We start from the raw sequence: 14,875 nt of genomic DNA, 5'->3' as shown, positions 1-14,875 counted from the left end.
GTTTCTGTTCAGCGAGGGAGGAATTTGTGTTGAAGAAGAGACCTTGTTTAAACATAATAAAAACAGGCTACAAACTGAGTTAAAGGTTTTAGAAAGGTTTTGAAAAAAGGAAATCTTGTCTCTTGGATAGGCTATGGTCTCGACCTGGGACCTGCTATGATAAAACACCGCTTTAGACAACTGTTTCTGTCAGGCTCCACGTCATCTATCCTTGGTGGGAGAATGCAAAGTCATAACAAATACAGTTGTCTCCTACAAAGTGATCACACTGAGGACAGATACCAACCAAATACTCTGAGAGGCATTGAAGACATTATGAATAACTATGAAAATCATTGGTTGAATGTAATTTTCCCATTACATAAGGAGAGAAATTGATTAGATAAAACTCATATCTGTTCACACAGAAGTTTTTCCTTGCATTGCCTGCCCAAACAATCAACATAAAAAAAACGTCTGCATGATCACCCTCCATTAATCAAGACATGATACAATATAAACATTTGACACACCTTTCCATCATGCACAAATACAGATACATTCCACATCTAAATGAAGAGATGGAGCCCTGTACAAAGCACTATTCAAGAGAAATAAAACACTCTTTTCTTTTTGTTTTGCAGTGATCATGCGTCTGAACGTAAATACACAAGACAGGGGGGCCAATGAGACACTGTGCAACACTAGAGCGGGAGCAGGTAATCACACAGGCGGGAGGGAGGGCAAGACCAGGAAGTCAACAGATCTAAAATGAGACGAGAAGGTAAGTTGCAAAATAAAACAGGATATGAAAAACTAAACAGAAAACACACAAAAAACTAAAACTAAAACCTGACACAGACACGAGACTGTTACGGGAGGTGACAGGAGGAGGACCCAAAAGCAGAGTCGGAGCAGGCTGGTAGAACTTCAACAAAAATCATTATTATAGTCCATGAGAAAAACACAGAAAAAGCCAAGTCCAATACACAAGGAATCCAAAGAACACCAAAAAATCCAAAGCAAAAAGCAGAGCAGGGCAAGGCAATCACAATGGAATATTCCAGGGGAGTACTCACACAGAAAAAACAAACGTAAGGAACGGGAAAACTCCACGAACGTAGACACTTGCAGCACACCGGGCTCGAGGACAAAACTAATGATGCCGCACCACACAAAGGGAACACAGAGGTTAAATATAAGAGGTAATGAGATAATAGGGAACAGGTGAGGCATAAGGTGAATCACATTAGGGCGGGGCTGGACAATGAGACAGGCAAAAGTAAAGCTAGACAAGACAAGCCAAGACAAGACAGGAAGCTGACTACCAAAATAAAGCAGAAGGTAGAACAAACAGATACGGGGGAACAAGACAGGGCCAGGGACACAGGACCATAGAGAAAACAGGCAAAAACACAAGGAGGCCAGAGAAAGGGAAACATACACCCAAACAAAAAACCCAAACCACAACAGAGACATGACATTCTTGAATGATTATACTGCACAATTCAGCCTTGAAGGAGCTCAAATTTAATTATGAAGACCACATATGCCAGGAAAATTCAAATCAACAAAATCAGTTAATTATGCATTTGTTTGGAAAGATAATATTATTGGGTAATAACTGCATTTCCAGACATCACACTTAAGAAATGGTTATTTGAACTATGGTCTACACACCCTGTCAATGCACTTTGGTAGACTACATTTTAGTGGTGTAAATAATTGATTTTGCCATCGTTCCACTTGCGGTAGACCTATAAACTAGGCTCATGACAAAGTGTGAGGACAGTAAACTTTAGGACTGTTTTAATACACATTTATATTACAGCAGCGGGGTTGGGTTGGAATTTGACCTGCGGCACTTTGCTGTGTGCCATCCCCTCTCTCCTCCCTTTCCTGTCAATCTATCATTATCTAATAAAATAAAAATCACAGAAAAACAGTCTTTAAATTTTTTACAAGAAAAATGGAAATATGTGATCAAATTAGTGGACAGCAGTGACAGTGGACAGCAGAAGCTGCAGAATGACTGAGCTAAGTGTTAAGTCAACATTCATCCAATATCTCGATGGACCTCAGATACAGAATAAACCTCAAAACAGTAAGACAAGTAACAAACACATTTCATTATCTGCATGTGAAATAACTTTCAAATGGTTTCCCTTCCTCAGAAATCTTCTCAGCTGAGAAATGTTGAGTGCAGGCTGCTAAAATTCTGAAAGAAATCTTGCGAAGGGTTTTTAGGTACCAAGTGGGTATCTTTAGATAAGGCAAATTATGGACAAATGATGAGCAGAGTTCAGTGGTGCAACACAAATAAAAAAGAGGGATACAGGAGTTTAATATGGCTGTGGCCCAAGCAGACAACACCAACAGCTCAAGACCCAGTTCAGCAGCAGACAGGACTTCGGCACCATGTCAGTGAGGGCAGCATTCTTATTTACTGTGCTGGTGATGGGATGCAGACAGTTAGAGGGCTAAAGTCAGTATAAAAGCTGTTATCAAGTGTTGTTGCAGTTCAGTGCATCCACCAAGGGACTCATCCTTAACAATGAATTAAAAAATATCACCATGAAGAATTACAACTGTGTTGTTTTACAGCCTTCATTATGTTTTATTGGCACAGATGTTTATAAGGGTCATCATGTCATTTTCAGGGCTGTAACTCTTGTTCATGGTTATTTTAATTTATTGTTAACAGTTCTTAATATACACCTTTTATTTAGGGGATTGTGGAAATTTTTCCCGTCACTATAACAACTGGAAACATCCCCACGTTGTCTGTACTGTGGATAGAATGCTTTTTAAATGTTCTTTGAGTCACCTGTCGGAGGAGCTGTTGCTGCCAGGTGGCAGGTGAGAGAAAGGAGTAAAAACAACCGGACCTGGTGAGACACACAATAGCCAACTCTGTCCCGAGAGCCCACTGTGCATTGTGTGACTTCTTTTTTTGAACATTTGCTCAAATACATAATATTTTATGAGGTCTTATACTGATATTCCTTATGCTTGGGGTCACTAACTCTCTTTTGGAGCTTCATAAACAACCTATCATAAAGCTCCAAAACCAACAACAAAATGTGTGGCATGAGGTTATGAGCAGCGTAATAGAGATGAAGTGTGATGTGACTGGTTAGAATGTAGAGCAACACAACTGTAAATGAGCCAATGCTTGTGAAGCACATGAAATGGTTGACCAGCCAATACCAGCGCAATCCGTGCTCGGTATGTAAATAGTAAATAATGCCATGCTTAATCAAATACAACTTTAGTTCTAAGTAAATGATTGCAAACACTGAACAAAAAGTGAGGGACCTGTTTAAAGTCCAACCTCTCATCAAACATTTAACAGCTTTAGATAACAGCAGAAGTAAAATAAACCGTAGCATTTAAATGTTTAACTTGCACATTCCCGCACTGGAGATTCCTTGTGAGTCTGTAAATGGATTCTTGAATACTTCCCTAGCAGTATTCAGCCCCGAGGGAGCTGCAATTTAATAATGGAGACATCCAAAACAAGTTTTTGACGTCACGGCTGTATCTTGATAAAAGCGGTTCTGTCATTCATAAATATGAAGATGTTCCAAATGTTAAGGATTGAAGGTGTTGTTAACTTGATAACTTGTTAACTTCATATGTCAGGAAAATGCAGTTCACTTCCTTAAAATATTCTTACCACCCAACAGTTACTTATCAAACAGGCTTCTAGGGGCTGAGGTGTGTTGGGGGTCGTAAAGGATCAGAAAATTGACTTTTCCTCTAGGTTGCCATTTGTGGTTTTGTGGTCCTCTAGAATAGTGATTCTCAACCTTTGTTGTCTTATCCATGCCCTCAGCCATATTTGATGTGCTCAAGCACTTCATCAACAGCAGTCACGTTCCACGTGTGTCCGTTGCCATACATTCTTACTCCCTTCTCGTAAAATACGGATGCTTGGTCAGGTGCCTTTGTCGTTGGTATTGACGCTGAAAGTCGCCTTCAGCAACATACAACACACTTTATCTAATCACGCTTGGTCAGGACTTTTGGCGTCCCTTTTGACACTGTTAGGTTAAGGAAAAGCACGTGGGTGGGCTCATGGTTCTGTGACTCGCGGGAACGGGACGGTTGGGTTAAATGAAAGGTCTTGGGTGGGCTTACGGTTCTGTGACACATGGGAATGGGACGGTTGGGTTTAGGGAAATGTGGGTGGGCTTCCCTGACTCTTGGCAATATCGGGACGGTTATAGATACACGCGGTGCACGAACCCCGCTCTCCTGGGTGAAAGTCCTGTGATTCCCTCCCAAACAGAGGAAAGGTGGAAGAGTAGCTTACTACTAATTTAACTAATTTGAAATAACAAATAAATTATGATTATATTAAAAGAACATATCAGCTGTGACACCTGCACCCTATTTAAGTGAGCATGGAAGTTTGTACAGGAAGCTTAAATGACTTAAAGCCTAACTCTAGCCAAAATGTGAATGTACCCAAGTCAAACTTTCGTTTAAAAGCATAATCAGGACGGAAGCACCACTTTTAAGATTTAAGTTTTTTTCTGTCAACTGGCCTTTTAAATGGGAGTGCTAGGTGCACATCTACAAAAGCTTTAAAAGCAACATTTTTAAAACACTAAAAGGGCTCCACACATAAAATTTTTGCCAAGTGAGTTGTTCAAAGCCATTTTTAGTAAACTCTGTGTCCACAAACCATGTTCTCAATGCTTGCGTTAATATGTAGAGCCTCTGGTGACACTTTGAGCAAAGTTTCATGTGTGGAGCCTTTTTAGTGTTTTAAAAATGTTGCTTTTAAAGCTTTTACAGATGTGCACCTAGCACTCCCATTCAAAAGGCCATTTAACTGAAAAACGATAATATGGTAAATCTTAAAAGGGGTGCTTCCATCCTAATTATGCTTTTAAACTACAGTTTGACTCGGGCACATTTGTAAAAAGACCCTATGTTGCATTTTGGCAAGAGTTAGGCTTTAACAGTTGAAATGATTCACTAACAGTAATGAATGGGGCAGCTTAAATGTTTAGACAAATGTAATAGATAAATGGTTGAAACATTCTGCTTCAGTCCAAGTGGATGTAATAGTAGGACTAATTACCAAACCAACCTAAATAGTTTCCGTTCAGCAAGTATGAAAACATTTAGAATATTCACTCTTATATAGTTATGTGTGTTATACATTTAGAAGATACACTGGGTATCAATGAAGGGGTAAGTGAGTTCATCTGACAGGGCTGTGGGGGTACCTCAGACCACAAAGGTCGGGAACCCATGAGATGATTTGTAACATTTACTTTGCAACATTTAATGTGAAGTTAGTTACACATTTCTATAAGCATGAAATTTAAAACATTTTTGGTTTTATTGCTGTTCCCTGCTGACTGCGTCTTCAGCCACAATGTTATCAGCCACAAGAGTTGTGCACAACTCTGCATTGCAGCCAGTTTAACTGACTGAGTGAAGCAATTTAATTCCAGTGGCGTCAATTCAGGCACATCAAACCAGTCTGTTTTCTGTCCAATTTCTCTACGCTCACAACGTACCCGAGCAAATTTCTTAACACTCACTCTGACTTACAATGAACAAACACCTGATCCCATTGCAACATGCATTTTGCATGTAATGGACTCAGTGTTCCATTGTTGTTGCTCATTCAATCCCAGAATAAACAGAAATGGTCCTTGGAACATCTAAACCTATCTGGTTTAACTCTTTGAATTCTGATTGATGAACATTTGTCTGTTTTTACCCTTAATCCTCTACTTTGTTGATTATGTTATGTTATTGGTTTGTTGTTGTTGTCCAAATCTTCCCTTTCTTTTTTCAAAAGTATTTCATACATATTTTGTCAAAGAGGCACACTTTCAGGGCTCAAACTTTAAAACACCATGAAGAGAGACTGATTTAAAAGGACAACTCTTTTCCTGATCCAAGTCTGGCAGCTGAAAAAATGGAAGGTTTATTGTTTTACTTTGGTGCACCTGGGGCTTCATTCAGCCTGACATCTCATGCTGATCATTACACAAACGCACATTCCTCAAAACTAATTATAAAGACACAAAACCCAGACAGAAATGTCCCAGTTTTTCCCCCCAGATGCACTCTGGAAACACAATACAAAGTAAAGTATTGCAGTGCATTTCTGTAGTTGTTTTATTTTTATTCTTGGTTCTGTTGCATAACTCTCAGTCAGCACAACTTGACTGAGTCAGAACACATGCAACTGTTATTGAATGAACTGTCAGTCACTTATTGACCGCAAACTGCTGTTTTGTATCACAAGGTGACGGAGGATAAGCAAGGGTCGTGGTGTTGAAAACTCAGTGAACATTAAACTGACAAAGAAAACACCTGTAAAACACAATTACCACAGTTAAGTTGACTTTACATGTGTACAGCATGCACGGGTGTGCACATGCACACACACACCCACACCCACCCACAGACACACACACACCCCTTTTATCACCCTGTCCTTCAGTTCCCAATACAGGGCAGTCGGTGCAAAGAGGGCAAAGAGCTAAGCATAGTCACGTGCACACTCTTGATGCTGGTGCTCACATGAACTGAAACACTTCAACAAGATGGTGTTCCTGAACTGCAAGGTGCAGTTAACAAGCTACTAATACCTCAAGCGCTATTACTGCACTTCTAATAATCCAAACTTCGGAAAAGCTGTTGGACTTTAAATGCTGATCATCAATGTTGACACACCGCAGCAAGAAAATATTTTTCATTTTTTGATTTTGTGGCTATTTTATAGACCTCTTTCTGGAACACTTTGTCGGGATTTTTTTTTGCATTGAAGGTATTGTGTGTTATTTTTAAGGTGCCCCCAATCTGTATGTATTTTGTAGATATTTTACGTTATGCAAGAAGATTAAATTCAAGTCTATCAATTTTAATTATTACACAACACCTTTAATATACTCTGGTTAGTTCTCGCAACTGGTGTTTTCTACAATATTTTTCTCAAGTGCTATTTTTTGCACATCCAAGTGTTCTAAAGGAACATACCAACAACAGGATTTAGAGCGGTTAACATCAATTCATCTTGCAGAGTTGTGCTTGTACACAACTATGGCTTTTGGGGATCTCCTAGAGCAGGTGGGGAGCACAGGACGCTTCCAGATCTTGCATGTGACTCTTCTCTGCATGCCTGTCCTGTTGATGGCCAGTCACAACCTGCTGCAGAACTTTGTGGCCGCGGTGCCTCCTCACTACTGCAGCGCACACACAAACCTGTCTCAGTCCCGGCTGAGCCCAGAGGAAATGCTGCTGATCACAGTGCCTCAAGACCAGATAGGAAAGCCCCAGAGGTGCCAGCGATACGTTTCTCCACAGTGGCATCTCCTGACTAATAACGGGAGCTCCGGCTCAGGAGAGGACAAAGACACCAAGGAAGGTTTGGATGTTGCTCTGCAGGGATGCGAAGACGGATGGTCCTATAACATGACTGAGATGAGCTCAACGATCATATCTGATGTAGGAATACATATGTTTTTTTTGCTTCTAACCTGTGTAGCATACCCTAAAGATGGTCTGACGCTTTACTGATGATTTTAAGTTTATTGGGGCGTGTATATGTTCTTTTGTCACGTCTGTTGAATTGTGTTCCATTTTTTGGCCAGTGGAATTTGGTGTGTGATCTGCGCTCATTTAAGCAAATGGGACAAACAGTCTACATGGGAGGTGTGCTTGTGGGAGCTGTTGTCTTTGGAGGTCTTTCAGACAGGTAAAATTAATCTTATCCCTACTTTATGTGTGGTTTTGTTACCAATAAGTTAAGTCAACTGACACAGTCAACCATGCATGTAACTTTTGAGTGAATATCGGATAGGGCAACTTGACTCTTGTACATGCAGCTTTGCTTTAAAATAGAAACTTATTCAAGTCATATAATTTGATGTAGACTGACCAAATCCATCTGGCTCCTAGATATGGTCGACGCATTCTCCTGCTCATTTCTAACCTACTCATGGCAGTGTCGGGAACGTGTGTTGCTCTCTCCAACTCCTTCACCCTCTACTGTGTGTTCCGCTTTGGCTGTGGCATGGCTCTGTCCGGCCTGGGACTCAACACCTTCTCGCTTAGTAAGATATTTAGCTTGATAGAGTATCGTTAGTGTAAAATGACTTAACTGGATGCAGTCAACATGCACGCTGATGATAGACTACTAATCTCTTGTGATTCTTCAATTTCAAGTTGTGGAGTGGATCCCCACTCGTGTGCGAACTGTGGTGGGGACAATAACAGGTTACAGTTACACAGTGGGACAGTTGATCCTGGCAGTCGTGGCCTACTTCCTCCGGGACTGGAGGTGGTTAACCCTGGCTGTGTCTTTGCCCTTCTATGTCTTCTTCCTCATCTCATGGTGAGAAGCCTAGTACTGAACTGCAAATCAAAGTTTTGCTTGCAACCAGAATTACTGATTCATGTTGAACGTTGAAAAGATTTAGTATTGTACTAATAACTATACAAATATCTCACACAGGTGGTTTCATGAATCTTCAAGATGGTTAGTTATGAGCAATAAGCCCGAACAAGCCATCAAGAACCTTAAACGAGTGGCCAATTTTAACGGACGACATGAAGAGGGAGAAAAAATCGACATTAAAGTAAGGGAATTTGGTGTGTTTGTGTTATTGCACCATCTGTGTTTAAAATTGTGAATGAAATAATTTTCAAACTAAAAGAACTCTCTCGATTTGCACGTTAGATGCTGCAAGAGTCCATGACGAAAGAGATGTCCTGTTCACAAGGCTCCTACTCTGTCCTGGATCTGTTCCGTACGCCTACGATGAGGAAAATGACCATCTGCCTGAGTGCTGTCTGGTACATATCCTGCACTGCAAACTCAGGCGCAGATTTTAAGCACCTTCTATGAAATTGAAATGACATTGTGCATGTTTTTGTATACACTAAAATAGGTTTTCAACGAGCTTTGCCTACTATGGTCTTGCTATGGATCTGCAAAAGTTTGGGGTGGACATCTACTTAATCCAAGTGATCTTCGGAGCTGTAGATATCCCTGCTAAAATCGTCATAACTGTGTCTATGAGTTTTATTGGACGACGTCCATCACAATGTGGTGGTCTGATCGTCGCTGGAGTCACTATTTTGATCAACCTGCTAGTACCTCTTGGTATGTTTAAAACACATTACACAACCATGGTTTAAACACATGCATCCAAGCTGTATAGTCTACTTCAGAAACAACTGTAGTGATCTGATGAATGTTCCACTACTGTGCAGAGAAATCAACTGCACGGACGTGTCTGGCTGTACTGGGTAAAGGTTGCCTTGCTGCATCCTTCAACTGCTGCTACCTATATTCTGGAGAACTGTACCCGACCATCATTCGGTAAATGTCAATACTTTTTTTTTTAAGTTAAATTTACCTTACATTAATACACTATTTTATCTATTGTATTAATGAGTTCAGTTCATTTTGTTTATTGTAGAAATCCAATCTATTTATGAATGAGGCAAATGTTTCTCTTCTTGACTGACTAAATGGCTTTTTGCTGAAACACTAGAAATGTGGACGTTGCTTTAGAAGTCTGCAGGCTACTCCAGTTTTATTCACAACTTGTGAATCACAAGATAGAATTGATTCAACAAATAGGCTGCAACAAATGTATAAACACATGGGATTAAGTTGGGATTTTCAACTTTCTGTTGAGTCTGAAATAAGTTAACAACCAATACCAAAATACAAATTTACTGCAAACTACAGCAAATGGAGGCTGGCTGCACATTTTGGGGGATGTATTTTCATGGATTTATTGGGAAATTATTATCAGCAGCAGGGGATCATGGTCTGACAAAGTGTGTTCTGTCAATTTTCTGATCAATGTAACTTTCACCTTTTGGTGTTTTGCAGCCCAAACTATTTGTTCAATTCACTTTTGTGGCCTTTATTTGCCTTCTTCTCTTGTTGACAAAATAAACATATCATGACCTTGGCATGTATAGTGAACTAAATTACAAACGCAACATTTTTGGTTTTGCCCCCATTTTTCATGAGCTGAACTCAAAGATCTAAGAATTTTTCTATGTACACAAAAGGCCTATTTCTCTCCAATATTGTTCACAAATCTGTCTACATCTGTGTACTGAGCACTTCTCCTTTGCAGAGATAATCCATCCACCTCACAGACGTGGCACATCAAGATGCTGATTAGACAGCATGATTATTGTACAGGTGTGCCTTAGGCTGGTCACAATAATAGGCCACTCTAAAATGTGCAGTTTCATCACACAACACAATGCCACAGATGTCACAAGTTTTGAGGGAGCGTTCAATTGGCATGCAGGAATGTCCAACAGAGCTATTGCCCGTAAATTGAATGTTCATTTCTCTACCATAAGCCGTCTCCAAAGGTGTTTCAGAGAATGTGGCAGTACCGTAGACCATGTGTAACCACACCAGCCCAAGACCTCCACATCCAGCATTTTCACCTCCAAGATTGGCCACCCTGACAGCTGCTGCAACAATTGGTTTGCATAACCAAAGAATTTCTGCCCAAACTGTCATAACCTGTCTCAGGGAATCCCATCTGCATGCTCGTCGTCCTCATTGGGGTCTTGACCTGACTGCAGTTTGGCGTCATAACTGACTTGAGTGGTTAAATGCTCACATTTGATGGCATCTGGCACTTTGGAGAAGTGTTCTCTTCCCGGATGAATCCCGGCTTACGCTGTACAGGGTAGATTGCAGAGAGCGTGTATGGCATTGTATTGGTGAGCGCTTTGCTGATGTCAACGTTGTGGATAAAGTGGCCCAAGGTGGCGTTGGAGTTATGGTAAGGGCAAGGGTAAGCTATGGCCAACAAACGCAGGTGCATTCTGAATGCAGAGATACCGTGATGAGATCCTGAGGCCCAGTTATTGCATGGCCAGCATACCACACGTTACCCATCGCGCATGTTTGGATGCTCTGGATCGGCACATAGGACAGTGTATTCCAGGTCCTGCCAATATCCAGCAAGTTCGCAGAGCCATTCAAGGTGTAGACCAACATTCCACAGGCCACAATCAACCACCTGATTGACTCTATGTAAAGATGTCTTGCACTGTGTGAGACAAATGATTGTCACAGCAGATACTGACTGGTTTTCGGACCCTCCCCCCTACAGTAAAACTTTACATTTTAGGGTGGCCTTTTATTGTGGTCAGCCTAAGGCACACCTGTGCAATAATCTTGCTGTCTAACAAGCATCTTGATATGCCACACCTGTGAGGTAAATGGACTTTCTCGACAAAGGAGAAGTGCTCACTAACACAGATTTAGACAGATGTCCTTTTGTGTAAATTGAAAAATCTCTGAGTTCAGCTCATGAAAAATGAGGGCAAAAACAAAAGTGTTACGTTTATAATTTTGGTCAGTGTTAATCATGAAATTCGTAGAAGGCTTCTTTTTTTAAATGTAACACCAACTTATAAAATTAAAAAACACACACATCTTTTCCTGTCAAACGTTCTATAAATCAGTAAAATGTGTGTTAAAATGTGAGATGTGACGCCAACAAGCAAACCGTGTTAAAGCATTTTTTCAAATCAAAGATGTTTCCCAAATTAGTAAAACAAAAAAGGTCAAAATGCTACTAAAGTAGCAGTGCTACTAAAGTAGCACTGCTACTTTATTACCAGCTCCACAATCACTGATTTAAAGGAGCTTATGGCTGTTTTCTCTCTCTCTCTCACAGTCAGAACGGCATGGGCTGGGTATCCATGATGGCTCGTGTAGGAGCCATGGTGGCCCCTATGGTGCTTCTCATGGGCGAATACATACCTTGGCTTCCGGGTTTAATCTACGGAGGAGCTCCGATTCTCAGCGGAGTGGCTGCAATATTTCTTCCAGAAACCCTTGGCTCACCCCTTCCTGACACAATAGAAGATGTGGAAGACAGGTAAGATCAAGATGTAGCATTACATTGCTGCATGTTCCAAAATTAAAAAAAACTTACATTTTGGTAATGTTACGAGGGAGAGAGAGAGAGAGAGAGAGAGAGAGAGAGATAATGCATTTTCTATTATAATCACAGGGGATCTGGGAGAAGGTCCAAAATGCTTCCAAAGGAAACAATTATCCTGCAAGACACCCAGGCCACCTCTTAAAGCAGGCTGCCTGAAATCTGGATTGTACTCCTGATGTTTTTTCTGACATGTTAACAAAAGTAGAATGGTTACTGCCGTTTATTTGTTTTTGCATATCAAGTTTATTGTGCCGTATGATTGCTGGATTTCTGAAAAATGTATTTTCTTCCAAATCAACACCTATGCATTTATGTCTTGTGTGTGTGTGTGTGATTTTTCTTACTTACAGTCTATTGAACCCAATTATTTAGCATTATCTCATATCAAGGTCCTTTTTAAAATTGTATGAGTCACTATCAGCTAAACTTACTCAAACAAGTCACATTAAGAAAAAAGAAATTAATTACTTAAATTTAAATACAGTAAGGTATACATGCAGTTTAGTGTCCAAAATTCCCCGCAACGTAACCCTAAGCCCATCCTAACCTTAATCACTTGAGATCAAATGCCTAACCCCAACCAATCGACCTGCTTTTTAGAGCGGGTCTTGGCTTTGACATGGTGGAATTTGGGACACTAAACTGCACATGTGCCATATCGTTAAATCAGTGGCACCCAACAATGGACACAATAGTTGCCTGAATCTGAAACTGCATTAACAAGTAGGCTAAAGAAAATGTTCCGCACTGCTTTTCAGTTGCACTGCCAACTCATTTCCACAAACACCCCTGTTGTATCTTTAAAGTATGTTTCTATTAAATGGGGAAATATTACCATACACACTACATGACACTACTCATGTCTTACAACTCTTCTGGTGTGTGACTTATGACTCTTATTGTTGTACCACCATCTGGTGGTGTATCTATGCTAATGCATGAGCTAAACTAAATCATTGGTGTATCTGTAGCTGATGGAAACAGGTCAGGAGAATTCCGGGTTCAATAGAGGGAGACAGTAGGCAGGCTAGCAGCGAAATCCATGGTGGTTCTGGTTCGGTGTTTGGCAGGAGTGCAGCTGTAGCAGGGGTCAGGTTTCAGTGGCAGCTGGAGGCACACGAAAAGGAACCAGAAAAGGCAAACACACAAGTAGAGTTTAACTGTTAATGTGAAGAGCCTATAATGGTACTTTGAATAAAGTTTCATGTTGTGTCACGCCTTCTTATTGTTTTAAAAACGTTGATTTTGATGCTATTACAGAAGTTCCAGCAAAAGAGTTTTCCTCTCAGTGAACCTTCCCTGACTAAAGAAAGGTTACAAAAGAAAAGAAAAACAAGAGCAAGGGTCGTGGTGTTTAAAAGACACATGGGGACAGAAAACAGAGACCCTCTAACAACCTATCCTTCAGTAACCAATAAAGGGCAGTCTCAATGCAAAGAGGGCAAAGAGCTGATGTGCACAGCCTTGATGCTGGAGCTCACATGAACTGATATACTTTTACAACTGTTTTGGTTTTTGCACAGCAACGACTCTGCATTCTACCTCAGTGTTCCATGAACAAGCTACTAATACCTTAAGAGGTTACAATACACTTCTAATAATCCAAGTTTCTGAAAAGCCGTTGGACTTTAAACGCTAATTACCCACTAAGACACCCAGTAGCAAAATAACTTTTTTTCATTTCTTTGAACTTTTGGCTCTTATAAGAACGTCTTTTTGGAATACTGTACAACCACTTCAAAAAATCTTGCATTAAAGTAACCACAAGCTAATAAATAAATTCTGTCAGCTACAGTGATACTGTTTTCATGGAAAGGGGAATTAGGCTTTGTAGGTAGGGCTAGGCAGCTCATCAATATTATATTGATATCGATATATGAGGCTGTTTTTACCTTAAATTTTGTAAGTTGTATATTGTGATATGACACAAGTGTTGTCTTGTCCTGCATCACAGCAAAGTGATGCAATTGTTGATCATTCCTGACTGTTCTAGCTGTTCCTTTCTTTTATATTTGATTTATTGGGATGAATGTCAGAAATAACAATGTTGCCAAAGCGTGTCTCTCTCTTTCTCTCTCTCTCTCTCTCTCTCTCTCTCTCTCTCTCTCTCTCTCTCTCTCTCTGTACAAAATGTATTTTCATCAGTATAAACACATATGCATTCAAGTTATGTGTGTATTTTTTTAGTCTGTTGAACCCAATTGCTCAGCATTATTTCATTTTAAAGTCCCATTGAAAATTGCCTGGGTCACTGTTGGCTTAATTTACTCAAACAAAGTCACATTAAGAACCTATTCAAGAAATCAGGATTTACATTTAAATACATTAAGACCAGTGCCACAGTGCAACAGCCGAAAAAAGGAAATGGATTCTGAGAAATCAATTGTGTCAACCTACCATTTTTCCCAAATAAAGTACGTAGAGGTTAAAGTATTACTATCACACATACTTCCTAAGTACTAGAAGTACTAATAGGTTTTACTTTAGATCTTTGTCTGCATAATAACCAATGATGTCCCTTAGACAAGATAAAAATGTAACCCACTCTTTAAATGTTAAACTTTTGAGTCTCACAGACAGTCTAAATAAAGCCTGCATGACTTGTAATGAAAAACTGAATCATGGGTATCCATGTGTTGTCAACGAAGAGGTTGCATGTGGACAAAATTCAATGAAGGGAAGTTTTTTTTCCATTTGTAAAAGACACAGTAAAGTATAATCAACGGACAGAGTTTCTGTTTTGAATGTTTTTCCTCCTATGACATGGGCTGTGTAAAAGATTGCATTGTGTCAGACTTTGGGAACTAATTTTACAATTCATATATGTAATAGTTAATGTTTTATTTAATATGTGAAGTTGCTAAACTATAATGTTGTCTTGAAATGGTGAAGTATATTTGGAAGGATTTTCCCAGCAT

The 14,875-nt window shown here is 40.0% G+C and overlaps 1 protein-coding gene across 2 annotated transcripts; it reads left to right on the top strand.

The window, feature by feature from the left end:
* Positions 1 to 6,496: 6,496 nt before the first annotated feature.
* Positions 6,497 to 12,213, top strand: slc22a6l (solute carrier family 22 member 6, like). Of its 2 annotated transcripts, XM_034890622.1 has the most exons (11): positions 6,849 to 6,866; positions 6,950 to 7,461; positions 7,608 to 7,711; positions 7,915 to 8,069; positions 8,182 to 8,350; positions 8,471 to 8,594; positions 8,696 to 8,811; positions 8,907 to 9,121; positions 9,232 to 9,340; positions 11,688 to 11,891; positions 12,027 to 12,213. In XM_034890622.1, the coding sequence occupies exons 2-11, from the start codon at positions 7,057 to 7,059 to the stop codon at positions 12,097 to 12,099; spliced, it is 1,674 nt and encodes a 557-aa protein (XP_034746513.1). In that variant the 5' UTR covers positions 6,849 to 6,866; positions 6,950 to 7,056; the 3' UTR covers positions 12,100 to 12,213. The 2 variants fall into 2 exon arrangements, with proteins under 2 accessions (XP_034746514.1, XP_034746513.1); XM_034890623.1 differs by having other exon boundaries at positions 6,497 to 7,461.
* Positions 12,214 to 14,875: the final 2,662 nt, after the last annotated feature.

The sequence above is a fragment of the Etheostoma cragini genome, chromosome 13 (assembly GCF_013103735.1).
Source record: "Etheostoma cragini isolate CJK2018 chromosome 13, CSU_Ecrag_1.0, whole genome shotgun sequence".
NCBI lineage: Eukaryota > Metazoa > Chordata > Actinopteri > Perciformes > Percidae > Etheostoma > Etheostoma cragini.
This window is presented reverse-complemented; position numbering and strand designations above follow the sequence as displayed.